General features: G+C 38.0%; 1 protein-coding gene across 1 annotated transcript in view; it reads left to right on the top strand.

The window, feature by feature from the left end:
- The first annotated feature begins 12,767 nt into the window (after positions 1 to 12,767).
- LOC124794644 (autophagy-related protein 2 homolog A) overlaps positions 12,768 to 18,950 on the top strand; it is a 496,478-nt gene continuing 490,295 nt past the window's right edge. Inside the window, exon 1 of the mRNA XM_047258162.1 lies at positions 12,768 to 13,075. Coding sequence (XP_047114118.1) covers positions 12,908 to 13,075 — 168 coding nt within the window. The 5' untranslated portion in view covers positions 12,768 to 12,907. The remainder of the gene's footprint in view (positions 13,076 to 18,950) is intronic.

Raw genomic sequence — 18,950 nt, 5'->3', positions numbered from 1 at the left:
TAGCCCGCGGAAGTCGACGAATAAAGCAAGCAGGGAACTAAACGTACCACAGCCGACAGTTTGGAAAATCGTACGGAAAAGGCTAAAGCAGAAGCCTTACCGCTTACAATTGCTACAAGCCCTGACACCCGATGACAAAGTCAAATGTTTTGAAATTTCGGCGCGGTTGCAACAGCTCATGGAAGAGGATGCGTTCAGTACGAAACTTGTTTTCAGTGATGAAGCAACATTTTTTCTTAATGCTGAAGTGAACAGACACAATGTGCGAATCTGGGCGGTAGAGAATCCTCACGCATTCGTGCAGCAAATTCGCAATTCACCAAAAGTTAACGTGTTTTGTGCAATCTCACGGTTTAAAGTTTATGGCCCCTTTTTCTTCTGCGAAAAAAACGTTACAGGACACGTGTACCTGGACATGCTGGAAAATTGGCTCATGCCACCACTGGGGACCGACAGCGCCGACTTCATCTTTCAACAGGATGGTGCTCCACCGCACTTCCATCATGATGTTCGGCATTTCTCAAACAGGAGATTGGAAAACCGATGGATCGGTCGTGGTGGAGATCATGACCAGCAATTCATGTCATGGCCTCCATGCTCTCCCGACTTAACCCCATGCGAATTCTTTCTGTGGGTTTATGTGAAAGATTCAGTGTTTAAACCTCCTCTACCAAGAAATGTGCCAGAACTGCGAGCTCGCATCAACGATGCTTTCGAACTCATTGATGGGGACATGCTGCGCTGAGTGTGGGAGGAACTTGATTATCGGCTTGATGTCTGCCGAATCACTAAAGGGGCACATATTGAACATTTGTGAATGCCTAAAAAATCTTTTTGAGTTTTTGTATGTGTGTGCAAAGCATTGTGAAAATATCTCAAATAATAAAGTTATTGTAGAGCTGTGAAATCGCTTCAATCATTTGTAATAACCCTGTACATTAAGCTGTAGGACATTCAGAGGCCAAGACCAAAGGGCCACTCTGCCATCTCTAGAGCTATTTGCAACACTTGTAAGTACAACACTTTCACGTTATTTCTGCTCAAGCGGAAAGCGACTATGTGGACCCAGGTTGCTTTAGGTTAGATACGAAACGCTGGAAAATCAATTTCAAAGTAAAAATCCTTGTTTCTGACGCAACACTGAAAATCAAGTTGGATCCCTTCTAGACATTAGAGTCCATCAAACAAAGACGCTTGTGGGATGATGTGAAATAGGTCATTCCCCTGTCACTGTTCAGATATAAATCGAGTCGTTCAGTTTCGTAGCTGTGGTGACTCTGTGTCAGTGACAGTAAGTGGTGAGCTTCTGTCAGCTCCGTGCATTCGTTTCTCCACCCAATTGCTTGACTGTTATTGTGTCTGAGAGAAAGAGGAAATAGAGAGGTGAATTAGTGTTCTGATCTTGTTCACGACATTAGGACACCATACTGCTGAAATTCTTATGTCTAACGCTGATGTCCTGCACACATCTATTTCCATTAAGGAATCTGGTTCCATCGTATCGCTTTTATAACTGGTGGGATAACCATACTTAATAACAATTCGTTTGCTATACAGTCGCTAACTGGAATCGTTCTTTGATTTCGCAAAGTATGGAGGTAGTGGATGGAGGGCTCAGATTCGTTGGCATATTTCTCATAAAACTGTAAAGGAAGACGATAGTACGCTTAATTCTGGAGTGGGTGACAACAGATCTCGAACACAATCAGAGACAGCCTGCTAAGATCACAATAGTCACGTGATCCCTCACGAAGGCGTAGTGGTATGACGTGAAGTTCACTTCTTTGGGTACAATATTCATCGATTCAACACAAAACTGGCACATTTAGACGTTCATTCAATTATTTTATATATGTATGTCAACTGCCTCTACTTATAAATCATATGGAGACATCTGATGTTATGTGAGGTTGGAACACTTAGGCTTGAAATTCTGTTACATTATAAAATGAGGTGACTAATGTCACAGGATAGCGATATGTACATATACAGATGGCGGTAGTATCATGTACACAAGGTATAAAAGGGAAGTGCATGGAGAAACCATGGTTTGTATGCAGATGATTCATGTGGAAATGTGTCCAATGTGATTATGGTCTCACAACAGGTATTAACAGACTCTGAATGCAGAATGGTAGTTGGAGATAGAAGTATGGGATATTTCATTTCGGACATTGCTAGGGAATTGCTGTAGAAATTCATCAAACATTGGGAGAAAAGTACCTTTCAGATAAAATCAGGGAGAAAACGAACAGACTTTTCACCAAATTGGACAATGTTAGGCACCTGACAACAGTAGGGACAACTTTCCCCAGATAGTGGAACAGATATAAAGTTTCCAGATCTATTATTGCGATGCACTAAACAACATCAGGAGACAATCACTGTAAAATTAATACCAACTCCAAAACAGGCTGACTGACGAAGAACCAAAGGTACAAAGGCGTTTAGTGTGCCCAGCTTCCTGTGAGTATAATGATAAGAAAGAGAAATTTTACCCATACCTAACACTCTAGAATCAAAGACCGCGAAGGGCGGTAAGCGTTTAGCAACACACCATAAAAAAAGTTATGTTCCAAGATCCCCAGTGTCAAGAGTATGCCGAAAATACCAAATTTCAGACATTATCTCCCACCACGGACGATGCAGATGCTGATAGCTTTCACTCAACGACAGAGAGCAGCAGCACTTTCGTAGAGCTGTCAGTACTAACAAAGAAGCAACACTGCGTGAAATAATCATGGGAATCAACGTTGGATGTACGACGAACATATCTGTTAAGACAGTGTGGCGAACGCTGTCTTTAATGGGCTATGGCAACAGACGACCGACTTGAGTGCCTTTGCTGTCAGCATGACATCACAAACAGCGCCTCACCTGGGTCGTGGGAAAACTCTGACTTGGTCAGAAGAGTCCCAACTTAAGTTGGTAAGAGCTGATGGTAGGATTCAAAGGTGACACACACTCCATGAAGCCATGGACCCTTGTTGTCAACAAGGTATTGTCCAAGTTGGTGGTGGCTCAGTAATGATGTGGACCATGTTTACATGAAATGGACTGGGCCCTCTGGTCCAACTGAAATATCATTGACTGGGAATAGTTATGGTAATCACTTGGAGACCATTTGCAGCCATTCGTGGACCTCATGTTCCCGAACATGTCACTGGGCCACAGTTTCTGTGCGAACATTGTCTTTACCAGGGCATTCCCACATTTAAGGCCTGCAACAGCTCTCTGAAGCTCCTACTGAGTAGGCAGTGCTTTCAACTTGAGGCAAGTAACAATTGAGAAATTTCTCCTATTGCTTTTTAGCTGATGTTGACTGGATACGAGTAGAGGTTGGAGTAGAGTTCCACTCATCATTGAAATTGTCGATAACAATCTGTGATGACTGTTCCATCGATATCCCTAGGTGCGGACCCAATGGTTCTTCTGATACCCAAATACACTCTGCCAATGTTCCCAGTGTTGAGACATTACTGCATACTTGCGCAATGTTTTTCTCAATATGTGTTAATGCAGTTATGCATTGTGTACTCGACAACTGACTTTGCTTTGCTTAGATCCATGTGGGTAACACTGCAAGCATTTGAGATGTAGTTGACAGTTGCTTGATACTTCGAATCAAGGAGAGATTTCAAGACATCAGTATTCTCAATGAAACAATCCTGGGATTTCGCTTGCAAAATACGAAATATAGTGTCAGCCATAAAAGTAAGAAGTGACTTGATCTTCTGTCAGTCTTCAGCAATGGATGCATTTAGGTCACAGACGTCAACTTGTTGCCGCACTCTACCACTAAATATTTCTACTATTGCACGGTCGTTAGTTTTGGAAAGATTGACCGTGGAACTGACAGGTGTCTCAGCACAGTGGATCGCCTTAAGCACCAAGCGAACTTTTGTCTCTAGTGGTAGATGATCAGTGTCAACTTCTATCTGAACTTTACCTCCAAATATTTTTACTATTGCAGGGCCCTTAGTTTTACAAAGATTGATCTGGGAACTGCCAAATGTCTTACAAGAGTGGATCTTTTTAGACACCAAGCGAACTTTTGATACTAGCAGTATATGATCAGTGTCACGTCACTGCTGTGGAAGGAGCACATTTGGAGAAAATGGAGGAGATCTTTCCTCTTGCTTAAAATAAGATCTAGTTTATGCCATTGTTTGGAGTGAGGATGCATCTAGGAAACCTAGTGCATCATCTTACCTTTAAGGTACATGCTAGTGATGTATGGGTGCTATGGGTATAATTCAAGCAGACATAAACCGTTCTCATTCGTCTTGGCCACTCCACGTGTGCCTAAGCAGTCTGTCCAAACAGCAGAATCACATCTGATGTGGATATTGAAGTCACCTTGACAGTGGGTCTGCAGGATGCCTTCCCTGCATCACTTCGCTGATATGTTCGCAAATTTGAAAATTTATGTCTGCAGTTGACGTCAGCATTGATAGGTATACCGTCATCAGTGTCATTGGTCCACTGCTAGTTGACAAATACAAAGTCATAATGCATTCTGAGATCCCGATCAGGCTTTCAGTGGCATGTAATAGCATGTTATGAATGGTAAAGCCAACACCATGTTGTCCAGGAATGACACCGTCCTTTCCTTCCAGAAAAATGTGTAATTTACCTCTCGAATTGAACACTCGTCTGGTACCCTGATTTCCTGCGAGGCTATTATAACAATATTAAGTCTGGCTAGTTGCAAGGCGATGACAGTTGTTTTGTGTAGATCTTGAGAGCTCCAAAACTTAGTAAGACAGGTTTACTTGTTTTGTGCTTCAGTAGATGTTGACATTATAGGTTCAATACACCCAACTGGAAATGTCGGCGCCAGGACAGGCCACTACGTAATTTTCTGGAGGCTGCCCAGCTTGAAGCTGGCAGTGATTGGATGGTGGATGTACAATGGGCCCTCACACGGTCAATAGTGACACCTGTTGCCTGCACTTACTTCTATCCATGCGGATTTATAACGAATAAACTGCCACTACTCTTATTAATTCCACATGGCTGCAGGTGGAGACGAGTAACTAACATTCAGAAGCTACAATGGGCATTTGGGTAAGGTCATGTGACATCCCTTGCTCGTTACTTTGGAGGCTCCTTACTGGATTTCATTGTATTTTGTTGTTCCTGTGTTATAACTTGCATGTTATGGCAGTATACTGTTTCAAGGCAATGCTGCATTGAAGATTATTGCATTCTTGTTTTGTACATGCAGTTTGGCACAGAGAACAGTCAACTGATTAACACACACACACAATCAATAAACGCAACTCTTTATTTAATAATGATGGAACACTTGTCTTTTATAGCTATTCTATCTACATCTATGTCTGCATCTACAAAGATACTCTGCAATCCGCTGTACAGCACCTGGCAGAGGGTACCCCATAACAGTACTAGTTATTTCCTTTCCTGTTCCACTCACAAATAAGGTGAGGGAAAAACAATTGACTATAAGCCTCTGTATGAGCCCTAATTATATGTTGGAGGCATTAGAATCGTTCTACAGTCAGCTTCAAATGCCGGTTCTCTTAATATTCTTAATAAAGTTTCTCAAAAAGAATGTCGCCCTCCCTCCAGGGATTCCCATTTGAGTTCCTGAAGCATGTCTGTAGCACTTGTGTGTTATTCGAACCTATTGGTAACAAATCTAACAGCCCGTCTCTGAATCGTTTCGATGTCTTAATTTAATCCGACCTGGTACAGATCTCAAACACTCGAGCAGTGCTCAAGAATAGGCCTAATTTACAGATGAACCACCCTTTCCTTGAATTCTCCCAATAACTCAAATTTGATCAGTCACCTTCTCCATCACAATCCTCACATGCTCATTCCATTTCACATCGCTTGGCAGTACGTCCAGATAACTAAACGACCTGACTGTGTCAAGCAGGATACTACTAATGCTGTATCCGAAAATTATGGTTTGTTTTCCTACTCATCCACATTAAATTACATTTTTCTACATTTAGAGCTAGCTGTCATTCATCACGGCAACTAGAAATTTAGTAAGTCACCTCATAACCTCCTATAGTCACTCAACTTCAACAACTTACCTACACAGCACAGCATCATCAGAAAACAACTGCAGATTGGTGCCTACCCTATCTGCCACACAAATTATTTTTACACAGAGGATAACAGCGGTCCCATGACATCTGCCTGGTGTATTCAAGAGGATACCCCTGTCTCTGATGAACACTCGCTGATCCTGTGACTGAAGTGAACAAAAGTGGGATTGTGTATATAACTCTTGGTTGTCTTAGAAGACAAGGAAGCAACCAAAAACACTGGGTTGTGAGAGACAGAAAATCTGAAGCTTGGTAGAGCAAGAACTTGATGACCCCATCAACTGAAAGCAGAAGTGGAACCAGACTGATCTACCACACTTGTCCCATGCGGCTGTGTTTCATGCACTGTTGTAGCGCCTTTCAACTCTCGGAGGCATGCCTGATGCCTCATTCTGATTGACCCCACCAGTGATGCTGTGTTGACATGCAACACCCTTGTGGTGACTGTTGGTGTGAAGATATCGATGATCGACAACATCGCAAATATTTACGAGGGCGTGCTCAAAAGTAATGCCTTCGGTTTTTATATGAAAACCCTTAAAGATTTTTGTATGCAACAGAAGTTATTTATCACTACATCAATGTTCTTCATGTCTACATATTTATTTTTCAACATAGTCACCCTGGCGACGAAAGCACGTCTCAGAAAGAACATCAGTTTGTTAATACTGTCACAATAGAATGTTTGACTTCGTTGATGGAGCCACAACCTCACCTTTGCTTGAACCAGTTCATCGCTATCTAAATGAAGTCCTCTAACGTTTTCTGTAAGTTTTGGAAACAGATGAATATCGGATGGGGCTGGCAGGACTGTATAGTGAACACAAGGTGTCGGTTTGTGGCAGATGATGCAACGCTCCTTTGGCCTGGAACCGGTACTGTCATACTGAAGAAGAAGTGCTCTATGTGTCGACGAACTTTCAAACTCGGAACTCGATTACAGTATGCTGTTTCTCATTTAATGACAAAGTTATGTTACACACCGTCATATTTCACACTACTATTTGGAGCCATCTAGCTGCAAGGGCTGCTAATACGTAGGCACGAAGAATAAAGATGTTGAATTTCAACTTTTGTTTTATTTAAAAAGCATTAAGAGTTTTCACATAAAAAATCGGAGGTATTAGTTTTCAGCACATTCTCGTATCATAAACGACACTCTTGGTACAATATTGCAATTAAATTTCAGTTAACAACATAATAGCAGTAAAAAGCCTATAGGAGCCCCAGAGATGACATTTATATTCTACTTGTCATGAACAGGCATAAAGATGGTGGCAAGTGGTGATGTTCGATCATGTCAAGCGTGCAAAAAAGTTATTAAAACGACAGATATAGTGCTAGTTTGTGGATTATGGTGTAATAAATCCTTTCACAACAAGTATGTAGGCGTTAGTAACAGTGAAGCTCGTACAGTAGCATGTTCTAAAGACCGAATTAAGTTTCACTGTGTGTCCTGTGAAAAGAGGTTAAGTAGCGAAAATTTACATGAACCTGAAGTGCAGAAACACAAAAGTGATATTGAAGTGAACGGTGACGTAAAATTATTAGAATACTTGCAAAATATACTCAAGTTAACAAATAAAATATCGGAAGATAACCTATCAATGATTAAAAAGCTGGATACAATTATCAGTGCTGATTCTAAGATTGAAGAATTGCAGTCTCCAAAATATAACGTAAACATATGTGAAAAACCACTTGTAAACGGTGCTGACTCCTTGGAAAGTGGTTATAGCAAAGTAAGTGATAACATTGGTACTGCAAATGGTAAACAAAAGGATTTGGCGGCAGATAAACATAAACACCATATTGTGGTTAATGTGCTGTGCAACCCGACTCACACATCCAAAACAACTGTTGGTGATCGAGAAAACGGCGCTGATGAATGCTGTAATAATGTGAGTAGTGACAGAAACTGTTCAAATCCCTATCTACAACAAAGAAAACAGATCATTCCAGACGAAAAATCTCCAACCGTAAATTGTAATCAAACTGATATCATGGAATCAAATGAGTGTTTTGATGTAAACAATGTATCGGTCAACAAAACAGGATCTGGCGTTAATAAAGACGAAAATAGTCTCTACAACTCTGCAGATTCCTCAGAAAATAAACTCTCACCCAATACAGAGTGGCGTGTAGTAAGTTCTAGGAAAAGAAGTTTTCGCCGTAGTGACAAGAAAACCCCAACAACTTCTGCAGAACAACAAACAAATAATACAGCGCTAAATACAGATATACCATGCAAACTGCCACAGACAGTGACTATCAGATCAACTCCTCCAACCAATGCCATCTCAGTAGTTGGAAATTCAAGTGTTAGTGACAGGAAAAATAAAATAATAGGCACTGGTGATGACCAAGGAATGCTGTATGGGGAAAAGAGAGCATGGTTTCATTTAGGAAAGGTGAAAAGTGGAACGACAGCAGAAAACGTAATTAACTTTTTAAAGAAAATCCTACCAGGTCATAGCAACTTTCACGTAGAAAAATTGGAATCTAAGGGTGTAAATAGCAGTTTTAAGATTGGTGTAGACTTTCATCTAAAAGACAAGCTAATGGACACTGCTGTATGGCCCAAAAATGTTGTAATTAAGCGTTTTTTGTTCCGGAGACCATCCGTTATGCCAATAAAATAGATTATGAAGTTAAAAACAAGGATCAAGGATCACTGCACAAGAATGTTTCTAGTACTGAAAACAATATGCCTATAATCATTGCAAGTGTAAATGTGCAGTGCATAAGAACCAAAATGGATCTCCTATCATTTTTTATAGAAGAAATTAAACCAGATGTTTTATGTATTTGTGAACACTGGCTAGCTGAAGCAGAAGGTGATTTCTATAAATCTGTTGAATACTTAGACATGGCCAGTGCTTGGTTTCGAAGAACTGCAACCCACGGTGGGGTCTCTGTGTATGCCAACAGAGATAATAGCACCAAGGAAATTGATTTAAGCAGTTTTTGTGTGGATTTTGATCTTGAATTAGCTGCACTGTTATTAACAAATATTGATTTAGTTGTTGTTTCTGTGTACCATTCACCAGATGGTGACTTTGAGAATTTTATTGGACATATGGAGAACTGTTTGTGTTACCTAACACGCCTAAAGTCAAAAATCGCACTGTGTGGAGATTTTAACATACACATAGGTGATGGAGATGCCAGAGAGAGGGTCTTTATGAGATTAATTACCAGTTATGGGGTGTTTATTGCAAATAAGCTCCCAACAAGGGGTGGTGCATGCCTGGACACCATAATCACCAACCTCAACATCTGGGATTATAAACTCAGTGTAGTTGAACCTATGATAGCAGATCACTGTGCACTAGTAACGTAAACCAGTATGAGGAGCAAACCGCAGATAAGCACATGGCATTCAAATTACACATTCAAAAGAAGATTTGTTAAAGAAGAGAGACTAAATGATCTCAAAGCAGCTCTATCTTGTGTAAACTGGCGGCAGAAAATTGCAGAGTTAGTAGGCAGTAATTCTTTCTTATGTCTGTTCCAAACCTTAAAAGCAATATTTGATGACATGTTTCCGGTAAGACCAGTGAAGAATCCTCTGGATAAATCACAAGGCAGGCAGAAAGTTATCAATGTCAAACAATGGTACACCGCCGAGCTCAATAAATTGAAGTGTATTGTAACAATGTGCAAGGACCGAATGAAATCAGCTTTAGACATTCCAGCTAAAGAATTACATCACCCCAACTACCTAAAAGCCAAAAAAGCTTATAGGAAGGCAGTAGAGGAAGCAAAAAGGAAATATAATGATACATACATTAAAGAGGCCCAAAATCCTTCTAAAGCTGCCTGGAGTCTTGTAAATGAGAACAGAAAGAAGACTACCTCCTGCTTAAATTCGTGTAGCCCTGATGACTTCAATGAATATTTTGTCAGAATAGTGGAAAAGACAGTGAGTGAAATTCCACACTCTGACCTAGATCCAACTGCAAACATAAGAAATGCAGACAGTTGCAGTATTCAAAACTGGAAGGAAGTACATCCTGAAGACATGATAAAAATTGTGAACTCCTACAAACACTCAGAAAGTGTAGACATCTATGGCATGTCCTGCACATTGCTAAAGAAAATTATTGCAGAATTAGATCAGCCACTAGCCATAGTAATAAACAAATGTCTATCTTCTGGTGTCTTCCCAGACTTCCTTAAACTGGCGCGCACAGTACCAATATATAAGAAGGGGGATCCTTGTGAGGTGTCCAGCTTCAGACCAATCTCAGTGGTACCAGTACTAGCCAAAGTTACTGAGTCTGTGATGCACCTCCAGGTACTGAATTACTTTGAGGAAAACAACTTATTCCAAAACACACAGCACGGATTCTGCAAAGGGAGATCAGCAGTGACAGCCACACTGGACTTATTAAAAACAATTCGACAGAGTTTTGAAGAGAGAGAGAGTGTGGCACCGACACTCTGTGACCTCAGCAAAGCCTTTGGCTGCATCTCACACACAACACTAACAGCCAAGTTAAGATGTTATGGTGTAGGAGGTGTTGTTCTATCAACACTCCAATCTTATTTGGAAAACCAAAAGCAGGTAGTATCAGTGCATGGAGCAACTTCTCTTGAACAAAAACTGGAACATGGAGTGCCCCAAGGATCAGTCTTAGGACCTCTCCTATTCCTCATATATGTCAATGATATGAGCTGTAATAGTCAAATGTTGCAGTTTTGAGATGACACTACCCTTATTGCCAAAGGACATACAGCCGCAGAACCTCTTGGTGCATCACATTTGATGTTTGAAGAAATAAAAGAATGGTTCGTAATAAACAAAATGAAGATCAACGAAGAAAAAACCCAACATTTGATATGCAGTCTAACCAAAATTGAAGACCAAGAAAACATGGAGACTGTCAGACTACTGGGCTTCAAGATTGACAGCAATCTCTCCATGCATATGTATGCACCACACTTTCTCGTGTGATATACCTCCTGAGGAAGCTGAAGAGGGTAATAACTGACCAGTTTCTCACAATAGTCTGCCATGCACTCTTCCGCAGCCACATTAGCTATGGACTGTTGTTGTGGGGACACTCCTCAGGCAGCAAAGATGTGTTACTATTACAAAAAAAAGCCATCAGGTTCATATCCTCTAGCAAAAGACTGGACCACTGTAAGCCTATTTTCACCAGGCTAGGCATAATGACTGTCTTTAGCCAGTATGTGTATTTCTGCCTTATGTATATAAAATAAAATCAAGGGAATTTTAGCATAAGACAAGAAATACATAATCATGACACTCGCTGTAAGAGGAACATTGAAGTGCCAAGGTGTCGCCTATCAAGTACACAAGACAGCTTTCCAACAGTCGCCCTAAAAATGTACAATCAACTGCCTCCAGAAGTGAAATCCCTGCCACCTGAATTATTTCGGAAAAAAATTGCTCAGGACTTGAAACAACATCCACTATATTCATTGGAAGAGTTTTTCAACAGCGGTTCTACTGAATGGACAAAATAATAAATATTGTTATGTTTTATATATAATTTTGCCTAAATTTCATCTTCTTCTTATGTTACCTACACATTTAATTTTGTGTTTTACTTAAAGTACATATTTTGTCAAAATGAAACTTTGTGTGTGTGGCATTTTGCTTTATGCTATTTTCATTTGCTGCTATGAAGTTTTACTTTCCTGTTTAGTTATATTTCATTCCCACTATGTTCTATGTGTTTTTGTGCACTGCATAAATATTTTCTTTTATTTGTAATATAAATTTTGTATATGGTGTTGTATAAATGTTAGTTGATGAACATTGTATTTGTGACGCAGTCTGTCCAGCCATTGCTGGTAAATGACGAAGATATAGTAAAGTAAAGTAAAGAACACTGCTGTTTATTCCAAATATGTCGCAACTTCCGAGGGTTTGTTAGGCTGGAAACTAAGAGGACAGCTTAAATTGCTGCTAGCGAAACAAGGAACAATCATACTTCTAGTCTTGCCTGTCACAAATACTTTGCTGTTTATTCTTGATTTCCAAGGGTGTGGTTAAGTGGGAACCTAAGCGCACGGCTTGCTGCGTGTGTAATGAGCACCAAAGACATTTACATTCTTGCTTGTCACAGGAACTTAAGAGTACAGCTTAACTTGCACCGAGTGAATTGAGCAGCAATGACATTCTTGCTTGCCACAAATATTTATCTGCGATCGAATCATTAATAACGCTTTCGCAAATTCGAAGGTTGCATCAAGCAGAGAGTGAGAGACGTCATGCAAACTCAAGGAGGTTAGAATAAATAATTCTAAGCATCTCGCATGACCCGAACGCCAGCCAAGTGTCGAACGCCGATTGTAGTTTCCGAATTTTAGTTACTCGTTAGAGTGGCTAGGTGCATTGTTTCCTTTTTACGCAGATTCAAAAAGTTAAAGCAATTTTTCGCTGCTGATATCTTAAACCCATTAGAATAATGTTCATTCAGCTAACGTAACTGCAGGGCTAAATCGAGAAGTGTCCTTTAATTTTTTGCTTTATTTCAGAACTTTAACCATTATTTCACTTTCGTTATTTTTAGTTGCCATTAACGGCGACTTTTTACCAGCTGGTATATAGAAAGTTAATATTTTGTTGGAGAATTTACTCTTTCTTTGGGTCGGGCTTCTTTGTTCAAAGATTTTACTCTAGTGTCAAGCCAGGCTTCCCTTTGGATTGGCCATGTGATTCCTCTTTGTTCAAAACAAATGACGTCATAAAGGAAAACATTGAGCTGTTTATACGTCAGAGTATAGCAGACAGGCTCATAGATGAGTATAAATTTTTAATGTTGTGCATACCTTTTTAGCTAGTCATGCCGTGGTATGAATCTTGGTCCGAAAGCATTAAAAAGCGAGCTTGTAGGTATTTGTTGCAAAGATATCTCGGACAATTCTTAGAAGAAAAACTGACCTTGGATCAGCTGACTGTGGATTTATACAATGGGACAGGCACAGTTTGTGAAGTCAGATTGGATGTGCAGGTAATATTTCAGAAAACTCCTCCGTTGTGTAAATTCTTTCATCTCTCATTTTTAATACTGTTTGGAGTCGCATTACGTAGCGAAGTTATCAGTTCTTTATGTCAGGTGGAAGAAGCTTTAGTTTTAGCAAATTGGGAGATAGTTTATAGTGACAAACGTATAAATAATCATTGTTTCCCCATTAGTGATTGTTATTTTGGTAGGCATTCTAATGGAATATGTTTCATTTAAAAAAAAATGTTCCATAAAATATGCCAGATTTTTTAAGGGCTTCTTAGTGTTTGACTTCTTATGGAATTCAAAGAATAAGGTGTATGTCGAATTATTTTGCCTCCTATTTAATCATAAGGCATGTGCCATTAGGTTCAACGCAAAACCTCAATCTCCTGTTGTTTCACTCCATTTATGCTGGTTTCATGCTTGAAAGAATTTTTTCATTCGTGGATCAACCTGTATTAGTATACCAAAGACTATATCCATCATTATTCCTGTATCCATTAACTCCATAATTCCATGTTTACATTTGCATCCACTGTGAGGTGAGTGGAAGAATGTATTAGGGCTTCTACCTGCTCCATTCACATGTGGGACACAGGAAGAATGCCAGTGTGCTGTAATTATCTTCATCATGTCTAAACAATTCCTAAGGAAGCTGCCAGTTGAAGTATTTATGTGACACTTTTCTGTGAGTCACACTACCTTAGTTATTTCTACCTAACGTAGAGCTTTTTTATATTTATATACTCTGAACAAGTTAGCTTGACTTAATAACATACAAAATGATTATGCCCTGTACATTTAGTTGGTTCACTCTTCACAATCCCACACACTTACAGTTGACTTTAGGGCCTCAACTATGCTGCTGTCCCTCTATTACATTTCCATGTCTTCCCTTCTGTCTACCTGAAAGCTTGACTTAGCATCCTCTCATGGTGAGCCGCGATGTTGAACTCTGAAAAAAATGCAGACATGCATATTATGCACTAGCAATCATCTTCTTTTGTTATTATTAAGCCCTACTCTATATCTCTAAATAATCTCAATTAGCATAATATGCAACATTTAAGAGGTACACTTTGACTGCCTTTTTAAATAACTGGACTTTAGTTATCTTTTTTATTTCTGTAGGCAAATTGGCTGTGATAGAAAATGTGGTTTATAATTTATTTTGTTTCGTCATCATTGGAAAAAAGTGATCCAAAATGGTGTTTGTCCCATTTTAGTGTATGTAACTGTTTGTTATGTATTAAATAATGTTTTCTTGATGTCCAGTACAGATTAGTAGATTAACCAAAGTCTACAACTAACTTTACATTTGATTGAGCACGTGTGATCACCACAGTTAATATAAACCCTTCAACAGTTTTGTGAATTGGGTCAGTCCATACTAAATGAATTGCTTGACCATGTCAGGAATTTTTTTTTTTTTAGAAACAGTGGCCATTTTTGTTTCGGCCTGCAAGTGTTCTTTCACATTTACAAGCATGTGTGGTTTTTTTTTAAATTATTCAGTATTGGGTTAACCCACAGCTTTCAAATAAGAAGCATTTAGTTCAGCACATACTGAACTATAAATTAAAACCATGACCACCTAGCTGGTTGTATACGTTAATACAGTTTTAATGGCTCAAAGTTATTGGTTGTAAATTTAAAAAAAAACTCAATTTTTGAACATTATTTTTCCAAAGTTGTAATTTCTGAGCCTTAATATTTTGTGCTATCACACTCCAAAGTATAGTTACTTTTCACAGTGTATCAATGATGAGACGCTTACACTTAAAATAATAAACTATTTTTAAAAATGGATTTTTTTCTTTTTTTTGCCTGCATTATCTTTTCTAGGAGACGAGATAAAAATCTGATAATTACACACTTAATAGACCTTTATGATATCAAACTTCATTATACATTTCAACATTGAGATTCAATGGGAAATTGCGAAAAAAAATTGCCATTATAAGTCAAAAATATGTTTCTTAATATCCGGACTAATGGATAAACTGTATCAGTTACATAATTTAAATATATCTGCATTACATTTTTTGTTTGAATGAGCCAACTAATTGCATTGTTCATCGAACAACAGAGAAATTTCGTTACTCAGTTTGGGTGTTAGGTTAGTAGTTTGACCACTCTTAGCTGTGAATTTATGGGGAGACAGCTTCATCAGTACATTTTTAACAGACATTCATACTTTATTGTTCTCAACTTTTTTTAAATGAGGCCCTTGGTCTTGATGGGTGGTAAAATGTAACATGCACATCAATATTATCAACTTTGGCAATCCACCACAAATGCAAGCCTTATGTTCTTATTTTGAAGTGTTAGTGGTACAGATTTTCCACATTGACGAAGTTTGCCATTCGGGGATGTTGATGTGAACTTAGTTGAGCAAGTTGTGTGAACATCTTTACATTCTGGTGATACAAACAAACGTAAAAATTTGGATACCAGATGCCCCTCCACCAATACACCATTTCAGTCTCAATTTGCAAAATTCTAACCATCCAATTTTAATGTCAGAATTTTCTTTTTTGAATTCAGTGAATAGTTTATTTAAATTACACATTATTAACCTTTTTTGTCTCTGAATCTTAGTACCATTTTCTTTCATAGAAGCATAATCTTTTTTGCCACGCTTCAATTGGCTGTTATTATCATCTTCATAAAATCTAATAACCTTTACAGTCATGTTTTCCATGTATGAAATTAAATGCATTTTTCTTTTGTTCTGCAGGTGAAAAACCCTGCTCTTTTATTAACTGCCTTATTAATTTAACATAGCGTGCTGACACAATAAATTATTCGCTAACTTTTGCTCGGATTCAAGAATTATCTTAACTTTATCCTATTTGTTTGAATTATGACATTTTGTTTTTAGTCTTTCTATAAAATCAACATATTTGTTCAGAGAATCTTTTTTCTTTATTAATTTCCTGATTTTACTAGTAGGCGAACACCTAGAATTTCACAAGCAAAATCCACTTTTTTGTAGTTTCTGATGAGTCACAAAATTATTTATCTGAACTATCACTAACCCTTTCTTTGTTAACGACAAATATCTTGGAAAAATATGTTTGACGCTATGACTTTTCTGGTATTATATTGATAAAAGGGCATTTATTTTTAGAATAATGATCAAATGTTATTTCACTCAGACCTTTTGTTACAAGCTTCTTGTGTTTCTTAAAAGAATCCTTAAGCAAGACTGGCTAAAAATGTGATGAAATTTCTGTAAGTATTTATTTTCATGGTACTTGCAAGTTGAGTTAATCTCTTAGCCAACTTATAAGGAAAACAACCCTTTTCTTCTTCTTCACGGTAATCTTCAATTACAGTGATGTCTTCAGGAAACATTCCATATACACTTTTATGGCAAACTTTGTTAAAAGAACATCAATAGAACACTGAGACTCCATTGTTAAACTGCACTCTTCTAGAGCTCATTGTTAACTGAGTCTGAGTGAACAGATGTTGGTGTAAGGGGAAAGACACTGCACAGACTTGTAGATGCTGTCTGCTAGCCTGCTGAAACTTCCTGCAGAGGATTGTTTCAATGAATAATCATTTGTTACTTTAATTTGTTTTTTTTTAACGTGTTTAAATTATATAATTGATATACTTTACTAGTCCAGATATCAAGAAATGTATTTTGACTCTTATTGGTAATTTATTTTCGTAACTTCTCATTGAATCTCAAAGTTGAAATTTATACTGAAGTTTGACTTCATAAAGGTCTATTAAGTGTGTAATTTTCGGATTTTTATTTGGTTACCTAACAAAGACATTGGAGGCTAAAGAATGAAAAAATTAAAAAAAAAGGTACTTTTTAAGTCTAAGCTTCTCACCATTGATATTCTATGAAAATTAACTATACTGTGTAGTGTAACAGCACAAAATATATTAAGGCTGAGAAATTACTCCTTCTTTCGAAAAATTTTGTTCAAAAATTGAGTTTTTTTTAAATTTGCAGCAGTACTGTTGAGCCATTAAAAATATGTTAAGGAATACATTCAGCTAGGTGATCATGGTTTTAATGTATAGTCCAGTGTGTGTTGAACTAAATGCTTCTTATTTGAAAGGTCTGGGGCAATGCATTACTGAATAATTTCAAAAACTTCAGACACTTGTAAATGCAAAAAACTGCTTGCAGTCTGAAAGAAAAATGGCCACTGTTTCTAAATGATACACGGTAAAAATTTTGTAAAAATGTTTTCAAGCCCATAAATATTTTGGGAATTTATCCAACAAATATCAGTTTTTTTCCGAAATGGTTTTTTCCTGGACCACTTGGTATGGAATGACCCAATTTACTGATGCCAGGTGTCACTCATTGATATTCTAGTCACAGGAAACTAATTTTTGTACTTCGTGAAGTACACAATTTTTCATTTGGGAGTCTGTGTTGGTTGGCATTGAGGGACCAAATCCGCTGTACCTCACTATATTTGACATCTGAATATGTTCTAAGATTCTACAATAGTAGGATGTCAGTGTTTTTTATGGTAGTTTTGTGGATCCCTCCTTTTGCTCTTATTGTAGATCATGTAACCTGTTCTTCCTCCTAACCACAGAACAAAATTTTTGTTAGAGGAATCTGTGGTATATTATGGTTAGAAGAGGGTCTAACTCAATTGCAAACTCTGTCTAGAATCTTACAGGAATTTCATTAGACAGTGAAGCCATGCTCAGTTTCAAAATTTTCAGCTGTTTCCTGATACCTTGACATTACTACCTACATCACTCGTTTTTTGCTATGGTATGAGGATTCCTCAATCTTCCTCTGTAAAGGAACTATCAAAAATAGAGTTCAGCATTCTGTTCTCTCAAAGGGAAATGTATCTGACAGCAAGAAAGAGTAGTGACCCAGAAACTATCAAAAATTATAAAAACTACTGTGTTATATTAAAAAAAGTTATTAAAAAATCCAGGAGTATGTGTATCATGCCTGAAATCAGCAACTCTGATAATAAAATTAAAACAATTTGGAATATTATTAAAAGAGAAACAGGTCAACCAAGACCAGAGGAAGACAGTACCGGTATTATCATCAAATTGAATGAAAGCTTTACGAACAAAAAGTCAGAAGTTGAAAATATTTTTAATAATCATTTTCTAAATGTTGTGGATATAGTAGGATCCAGGTGTTCATTAGAAGATACTAGGCTGTTAATGGAAGAGGCCATACCTATGCAATTTAATACAATTGAAATCTCACCCACTTCTCCCTCTGAAATTTGGAAAATAATAAACTTGCTTAAAAGCAAAAACTCACATGGAATTGATGGCATTTCCAGCAAAATACTAAAAGCTTGTTCTCAACAGATAAGTAAGATTCTCAGCCACCTGTGTAATAGCTCTCTGGAACAGGGCATTTTCCCTGATAGACTGAAATATGCTATTGTTATACCTTTGCATAAAAAGGGGGATAGATCTGATGTCAATAATTACCGTCCAATCTCCCTTCTAACAGCTTTATCCAAAATTTTTGAGAAAGTAATGTATTCAAGAGTCGCTTCACATATCTGTAAAAATGAAGTAGTAACAAAATGTCAGTTTGGTTTCCAGAAAGGTTTTTCAACAGAAAATGCCATATATGCTTTCACCAGTCAAATTTTGAATGATCTGAATAACCGAACACCACCCATTGGGATTTTTTGTGATCTCTCAAAGGCTTTTGATTGTGTAAATCATGAAATTCTGCTAGACAAGCTCAAGTATTGTGGCATGAGTGGGACAGTGCACAAATGGTTTAATTCGTACCTAACTGGAAGAGTGTAGAAAGTTGAAATAAGTAGTTCTCGTAACATGCAAAGATCAGCACATTCCTCAAACTGGGGGACTATCAAGAATGGGGTTCCACAAGGGTCAGTCT

The sequence above is a fragment of the Schistocerca piceifrons genome, chromosome 4 (assembly GCF_021461385.2).
Source record: "Schistocerca piceifrons isolate TAMUIC-IGC-003096 chromosome 4, iqSchPice1.1, whole genome shotgun sequence".
NCBI lineage: Eukaryota > Metazoa > Arthropoda > Insecta > Orthoptera > Acrididae > Schistocerca > Schistocerca piceifrons.
This window is presented reverse-complemented; position numbering and strand designations above follow the sequence as displayed.